At 44.1% G+C, this 8,238-nt stretch overlaps 1 protein-coding gene across 3 annotated transcripts in view; it reads right to left on the bottom strand.

Annotated features, from left to right (window-relative positions):
* Window positions 1-7,096, bottom strand: part of scarf1 (scavenger receptor class F, member 1) — a 13,127-nt gene extending 6,031 nt beyond the window's left edge. The window contains exons 1-6 of one of the 3 annotated variants that reach the window (XM_019885886.1): window positions 6,990-7,096; window positions 6,749-6,810; window positions 4,301-4,402; window positions 1,073-1,613; window positions 757-975; window positions 269-397 (exon numbers count right to left, since the gene is read on the bottom strand). In XM_019885886.1, the coding sequence (XP_019741445.1) occupies window positions 269-397; window positions 757-975; window positions 1,073-1,613; window positions 4,301-4,402; window positions 6,749-6,810; window positions 6,990-7,090 (1,154 nt within the window). In that variant the 5' untranslated portion in view covers window positions 7,091-7,096. Of the gene's footprint in view, window positions 1-268; window positions 398-756; window positions 976-1,072; window positions 1,614-2,079; window positions 2,182-2,313; window positions 2,376-2,554; window positions 2,976-4,300; window positions 4,403-4,534; window positions 4,597-4,775; window positions 5,197-6,748; window positions 6,811-6,989 lie in introns of those variants that run through there. The other 2 variants (XM_019885885.1, XM_019885884.1) reach the window with 2 other exon arrangements.
* Window positions 7,097-8,238: the final 1,142 nt, after the last annotated feature.

Here is an 8,238-nt window from a genome sequence, read left to right as displayed (position 1 = left end):
TGATGTCATGTCACCACAGTAAAATATAGTCTCTGAGTCACCACCAGAATTGGGATGATCTCAGCTTTCCAGAATTATATGCTGAACAGTACTTAGTTATTTTATATCAAGTATATATATATATTTTTTTTTTTCCTCATAAGAAGAATATATCGCTGTGATGTGTGCGTGTGTGTGATTGAATTGAAGCATAATTGTGGATGAATTTAACGGAAGGCAACATCACCGTGACTGTGTGTGTGCATTTGTGTAGTGAAATGCAGCTCACCTCTCCCCCTGGAAGCCCGATCGACAGACGCATTTTCCTGTCACGTGATGGCAGTCACCATGGTAACATGGGCTGCACAGGAAGTGGCAAGCCTCTCCATACGTCCTGTTAGAGCAGACCTCCTTGCACCTGGCAAGGGCGCAATGATGACCCACTTTTTAATTCATGCCTCAATCACCTGATATGTTTGGAAGCATGTTTGTGTGTATTATTCAACACACTGAGAACGGCATACACATATTTTGTAATTTACTTACTTACGGACATGTCATTACCTACAAATGCAAACTCAAATGAGGTCCAAAACAAGAGCTGTGGGTGTGGTACTTTATTCATAATATGTTTATAATTGTTGTTGTAGTTTTCATTGGATTATACTTTGCGCTACCAAGCCAATTCAAAACAGCTCTTTTGTACTGGATGTCATAAGTTTTTGCTGTATTCAACTTTTAGGCGATGACAAAAGCTTGATCCCTGCATGCACACACCTGGGTCCTGTCCATCCCGGATTACAGCTCCAACATTCCCCACTTTTGGGATCGCAGGGCTCGTTGTTTCTGCACCTCGGGCACGTCTCCTGGCAGTTGTTGCCATAGTAACCAGGCAGGCACAGGCGGTCGCACCGTGTCCCATTCCAGCCGGTCTCACAGGCCGCACATGCGCCATCTGTGGAGGAACACGCTTCATCTCCTTGACACCGTCCACAACTGAGGAGGGATGGTACAAGAAGAGGGCTGATGTTATGTAATATGACGGCCGGGAATGAAAAACTGCAACATTATGGGCAACCCTGTGAACACAAACCTCATTTTACACCCGCTGCCAAACATCCCGGGTTTACACGGCTGGTTGCAGTAGTCGCCCTCGTACCCCGGGTGGCACAAACACTGCCCGGTGACAGGGTTGCAGCTACTGTGTGTGAGGTCACAATTACATCGCCGGTCACAGCTGGGCCCCCACCAGCCGGCTTCGCACTCACACACGCCGGTGCGCTGGTTGCACTGCGACAGGTAGCAGTTGCAAGTGACGGGACATTTCAGCCCCCAGTGTCCTTTGTGGCACTGGCAGCGGCCCGTCAGCTGATCGCAGCCAGGACCCACCGAACCCCCGGGGACGCACTGGCAAGGTTTGATGCAAGTGGACATCCACCAGCCCTCGTCGCAGGTGCAGTTTCCGTACACAGGGTGGCAGACTCCGTGACGGGCACATTTGCAGGCGTATTGACACAGAGGACCCCAGCGGTTCGGGTTGCAGGTGCACTCGCCCGTGACAGGGTGACAGTGGCCGTGTGGGTGACACGGGCACACTTGATGGCAGTCTGATGCCCAAAACTCTGGAGGACACCCTGGAAAAAAGAACACAGGACTTCTTGACCTTAATGGCAGAAAAAAAACTATGAGATGAATAACCTCTTAAAGCACAGGGCCTCGAACCTTTTGGATCCAGGAGACCTTGTAAATCGAACGCCAATTCAACATAATTGTCATGAGTGGCCCTATTAATGAAAGTTTGATCATTTAAGAAGATTCCTTAAACAGGAATATTTCTTCAATTACCCTACATGCAAATGATGAAAAGGGGCGGCCATAGTATTTTTTAAACGGACATATAAAATGTACAGAAGATGGATTTTTTTTTTTATGTTAAAATGTGTGTGTAAAATTGCGAAATCGTTTAACTCATTAATAACACAAAAACACATTCTCATTTTCCATTTCATTATTTTAAATGAATGTAATATTGATTAAAAATACCTTCCAAATCTAAAGTTTCTCCGTCGAAAATATTCAATGTTGCTCGCCTATACTCACGTGTTTTACAATGAGCTCCATAGTAGCCTGGTGGGCAGCGACAAACTCCAGGATAGACACAGAGCTCATCCTTCAGACAGGCCTGATCACCCTCACAAACGGCTGTATACCCACAGACACGCACACACACACACGCATACACACACACAACATATATGAAGGAGGCCACTACAACCAAAGCCTACACAAAGAATGTAAACATACAAAAATATTAATAGGGATGCTCGAACTCACGTATCGTGCACTCTTTTCCATCCTGACGCCAGCCTGTGCAGCACACAAGGGTGGATGGATCCCTGTAAAAGTGTTCATAAACTAAATTAGCTTGATAGAGTGGACGTTTAACAAAGGCTCATAAAGGAGACAAACAAGAGAGCTCTGAACCCGCATGACCACCAGTCAACTTCATTGCGTGCTTATAAACACATTGTCACCTGCCCTCATCACTCTCTCGCATACTGAAGTCAAGATGTACCTGGGGTTGTGGCAGACATTCCTTCCAGCAGAGTCCAGCGTGAGCGAGCAAGACAGCCAACAGCAGCATAAAGTAGTCAGAGTTGTGAGGAGAAGCTTCATCTTCTGCAAATATCTCTTTAGAATGTCTCCCTTCAAGTGTCTCGGTTTAACGAGATCCACCCTCCACCCTTCCCTTGTTCCCGTTCTCTCTCCACACCGAGTCGTCCTGTGGCCGTTATGCATAGGGGTCAGAGCCACCGGGTTTCCTCTTCCCATTTCCTGGGGAAGCTGAAGCCGCTTCCTTCTATTCAGCCAGATGAAGCTTTTTAAAGATGGGGGGCCGCACACATCAGCGGTGACTCGCTGACGTTACACAAGCGCACAACCCTAAATGCTGGTGCTGTTCCCAGAAGCTACACGGGTCCCATCATCCAGGAGATGACCCACCCGGCCAGTATGTGCGGCCAAGTGTGTTTTCATTCACCGGCAAGTGTAATCGCAACTGATGAAATACAGAGAGGGAGGTTCCGATATATTTGGCCAAAGCAACAATGGATTTGAAATAGAATGGTCAAGATGCGATTGAAGAGTTGGACCTGAATTTCCAGAGGCTCGGAAGCAGGACTTGCTCTTTAGAAATGCTTTGCAAGGCATTCAATGCAGTCACCTTCTTTTGAAATCAAAGTCTACATGGATTGTTTGATTTGAAGTCCATTTTAGTAAATTACTTTTTATTCCCCCTTAAATGTCTGAAATTCTTTTGTTTCTAAATGCTTTTAAATGTTTTATTTTTAAGCCACATTGATTGACAGCACCTTGTGTATGAAATGCGCTACATAAATAAAGCTGCACTGCCTTGCGGTGGCGCCTAAAACCTCAGTGGTTAAATTACAGAAGATCATTCCAATGCAAACACCCAATGTGTGAAATAGACTTTAATTATTCAATTTGTCAGTATTTGTCAGTATACTTGCATTCAAATGTAATTCCATTTCTTTTGACAGAAATAAAACGCATCCTTCCAAAAAAACAAACAGCAAATGCAATTGGAAGGAAAATGACTGTGTAAGGATTGAGTGGTCCGACTTTCGCTCACTGGCCAAGCACTGCTGTGGGCAACAGAGGCAGATTGAACTTGTGACTGGCATGTCATTCACTTCACAACTAATACACATACATGGCACCAGCATAAAATACATCAGCTCACCGGCAGGCTGTGCAGAAGATCCTGCTCATTTGAATCAGCTGTGTGGGAGGAGGGAGGACACTTGAGGACCGGAGTTGCCCGCCCCTGCTCTAAATACAATTTGCAAGTACCAATGTTTTTTCAAGAGCATTAACCAAGAAATTGAATGTGTTTGGAAGCATTAACCCAGGGGTGTCAAACTCATTTTTGTCACAGGCCAGATTTTAGTTAGTTTCCCTTGGAGGGCCGTTATGACTGAAACCATATGAAGAAGTCAAGAAGAATGGTTTATTCACCTATTGTTGAAGTTACTATAATGAGGGGTTTGGAAACAAGAAAATGTTTACAACAGTATCCCTTTTATTTATTACAAATGTGAATTTGACATTTTGGTCGGGTTTTTTTTTTATGTTAAAATGTGTGTGTAAAATTGCGAAATCGTTTAACTCATTAATAACACAAAAACACATTCTCATTTTCCATTTCATTATTTTAAATGAATGTAATATTGATTAAAAATACCTTCCAAATCTAAAGTTTCTCCGTCGAAAATATTCAATGTTGCTCGCCTATACTCACGTGTTTTACAATGAGCTCCATAGTAGCCTGGTGGGCAGCGACAAACTCCAGGATAGACACAGAGCTCATCCTTCAGACAGGCCTGATCACCCTCACAAACGGCTGTATACCCACAGACACGCACACAGACACACGCATACACACACACAACATATATGAAGGAGGCCACTACAACCAAAGCCTACACAAAGAATGTAAACATACAAAAATATTAATAGGGATGCTCGAACTCACGTATCGTGCACTCTTTTCCATCCTGACGCCAGCCTGTGCAGCACACAAGGGTGGATGGATCCCTGTAAAAGTGTTCATAAACTAAATTAGCTTGATAGAGTGGACGTTTAACAAAGGCTCATAAAGGAGACAAACAAGAGAGCTCTGAACCCGCATGACCACCAGTCAACTTCATTGCGTGCTTATAAACACATTGTCACCTGCCCTCATCACTCTCTCGCATACTGAAGTCAAGATGTACCTGGGGTTGTGGCAGACATTCCTTCCAGCAGAGTCCAGCGTGAGCGAGCAAGACAGCCAACAGCAGCATAAAGTAGTCAGAGTTGTGAGGAGAAGCTTCATCTTCTGCAAATATCTCTTTAGAATGTCTCCCTTCAAGTGTCTCGGTTTAACGAGATCCACCCTCCACCCTTCCCTTGTTCCCGTTCTCTCTCCACACCGAGTCGTCCTGTGGCCGTTATGCATAGGGGTCAGAGCCACCGGGTTTCCTCTTCCCATTTCCTGGGGAAGCTGAAGCCGCTTCCTTCTATTCAGCCAGATGAAGCTTTTTAAAGATGGGGGGCCGCACACATCAGCGGTGACTCGCTGACGTTACACAAGCGCACAACCCTAAATGCTGGTGCTGTTCCCAGAAGCTACACGGGTCCCATCATCCAGGAGATGACCCACCCGGCCAGTATGTGCGGCCAAGTGTGTTTTCATTCACCGGCAAGTGTAATCGCAACTGATGAAATACAGAGAGGGAGGTTCCGATATATTTGGCCAAAGCAACAATGGATTTGAAATAGAATGGTCAAGATGCGATTGAAGAGTTGGACCTGAATTTCCAGAGGCTCGGAAGCAGGACTTGCTCTTTAGAAATGCTTTGCAAGGCATTCAATGCAGTCACCTTCTTTTGAAATCAAAGTCTACATGGATTGTTTGATTTGAAGTCCATTTTAGTAAATTACTTTTTATTCCCCCTTAAATGTCTGAAATTCTTTTGTTTCTAAATGCTTTTAAATGTTTTATTTTTAAGCCACATTGATTGACAGCACCTTGTGTATGAAATGCGCTACATAAATAAAGCTGCACTGCCTTGCGGTGGCGCCTAAAACCTCAGTGGTTAAATTACAGAAGATCATTCCAATGCAAACACCCAATGTGTGAAATAGACTTTAATTATTCAATTTGTCAGTATTTGTCAGTATACTTGCATTCAAATGTAATTCCATTTCTTTTGACAGAAATAAAACGCATCCTTACAAAAAAAACAAACAGCAAATGCAATTGGAAAGAAAATGACTGTGTAAGGATTGAGTGGTCCGACTTTCGCTCACTGGCCAAGCACTGCTGTGGGCAACAGAGGCAGATTGAACTTGTGACTGGCATGTCATTCACTTCACAACTAATACACATACATGGCACCAGCATAAAATACATCAGCTCACCGGCAGGCTGTGCAGAAGATCCTGCTCATTTGAATCAGCTGTGTGGGAGGAGGGAGGACATAAATTAGGCCCTGCTGAGTATTATGTAATGAGAAGACAATGATTAGTGTCCCTATAGACCAGGGTTGTCAAACACATTTTTGTCGCAGGCCAGATTTTAGTTAGTTTCCCTTGGAGGGCCGTTATGACTGAAACCATATGAAGAAGTCAAGAAGAATGGTTTATTCACCTATTGTTGAAGTTACTATAATGAGGGGTTTGGAAACAAGAAAATGTTTACAACAGTATCCCTTTTATTTATTACAAATGTGAATTTGACATTTTGGTCGGGATTTTAGGAAGCATCATGAAAGTTGACATCTTTGATTTGCTGTCGTGGGCCAGATAAAATGATGTGCTGGGCCAGATCTGGCCCCCAGGCCTTGAGTTTGACACCCATGCATTAGACTGTGTTCCAAATGGACTGTTTGCCAACACCATGAGCGTGCATGTCTGGAATCCAAATAAAGGCTGCAGAGCACTGTAGAAATAAGACCTGAAAGAGTGGACATGCTCCATTTTGCCACAAAAGTCCATATTCATCCTCATCTCAAAGCAGTTAGGCGTTGGGAGTTTGGGTTATGGCAAATATAGATATACATTTTACACATAAATATATATTTTTTTCTCTCCATCATTTAAAAAGCACACACACACACAACATATATGAAGGAGGCCACTACAACCAAAGCCTACACAAAGAATGTAAACATACAAAAATATTAATAGGGATGCTCGAACTCACGTATCGTGCACTCTTTTCCATCCTGACGCCAGCCTGTGCAGCACACAAGGGTGGATGGATCCCTGTAAAAGTGTTCATAAACTAAATTAGCTTGATAGAGTGGACGTTTAACAAAGGCTCATAAAGGAGACAAACAAGAGAGCTCTGAACCCGCATGACCACCAGTCAACTTCATTGCGTGCTTATAAACACATTGTCACCTGCCCTCATCACTCTCGCGCATACTGAAGTCAAGATGTACCTGGGGTTGTGGCAGACATTCCTTCCAGCAGAGTCCAGCGTGAGCGAGCAAGACAGCCAACAGCAGCATAAAGTAGTCAGAGTTGTGAGGAGAAGCTTCATCTTCTGCAAATATTTCTTTAGAATGTCTCCCTTCAAGTGTCTCGGTTTAACGAGATCCACCCTCCACCCTTCCCTTGTTCCCGTTCTCTCTCCACACCGAGTCGTCCTGTGGCCGTTATGCATAGGGGTCAGAGCCACCGGGTTTCCTCTTCCCATTTCCTGGGGAAGCTGAAGCCGCTTCCTTCTATTCAGCCAGATGAAGCTTTTTAAAGATGGGGGGCCGCACACATCAGCGGTGACTCGCTGACGTTACACAAGCGCACAACCCTAAATGCTGGTGCTGTTCCCAGAAGCTACACGGGTCCCATCATCCAGGAGATGACCCACCCGGCCAGTATGTGCGGCCAAGTGTGTTTTCATTCACCGGCAAGTGTAATCGCAACTGATGAAATACAGAGAGGGAGGTTCCGATATATTTGGCCAAAGCAACAATGGATTTGAAATAGAATGGTCAAGATGCGATTGAAGAGTTGGACCTGAATTTCCAGAGGCTCGGAAGCAGGACTTGCTCTTTAGAAATGCTTTGCAAGGCATTCAATGCAGTCACCTTCTTTTGAAATCAAAGTCTACATGGATTGTTTGATTTGAAGTCCATTTTAGTAAATTACTTTTTATTCCCCCTTAAATGTCTGAAATTCTTTTGTTTCTAAATGCTTTTAAATGTTTTATTTTTAAGCCACATTGATTGACAGCACCTTGTGTATGAAATGCGCTACATAAATAAAGCTGCACTGCCTTGCGGTGGCGCCTAAAACCTCAGTGGTTAAATTACAGAAGATCATTCCAATGCAAACACCCAATGTGTGAAATAGACTTTAATTATTCAATTTGTCAGTATTTGTCAGTATACTTGCATTCAAATGTAATTCCATTTCTTTTGACAGAAATAAAACGCATCCTTACAAAAAAAACAAACAGCAAATGCAATTGGAAAGAAAATGACTGTGTAAGGATTGAGTGGTCCGACTTTCGCTCACTGGCCAAGCACTGCTGTGGGCAACAGAGGCAGATTGAACTTGTGACTGGCATGTCATTCACTTCACAACTAATACACATACATGGCACCAGCATAAAATACATCAGCTCACCGGCAGGCTGTGCAGAAGATCCTGCTCATTTGAATCAGCTGTGTGGGAGGAGGGAGGACA

This window comes from Hippocampus comes, unplaced genomic scaffold (genome assembly GCF_001891065.2).
Source record: "Hippocampus comes isolate QL1 unplaced genomic scaffold, H_comes_QL1_v1.1 scaffold29, whole genome shotgun sequence".
In the NCBI taxonomy this organism is placed as follows: domain Eukaryota; kingdom Metazoa; phylum Chordata; class Actinopteri; order Syngnathiformes; family Syngnathidae; genus Hippocampus; species Hippocampus comes.
This window is presented reverse-complemented; position numbering and strand designations above follow the sequence as displayed.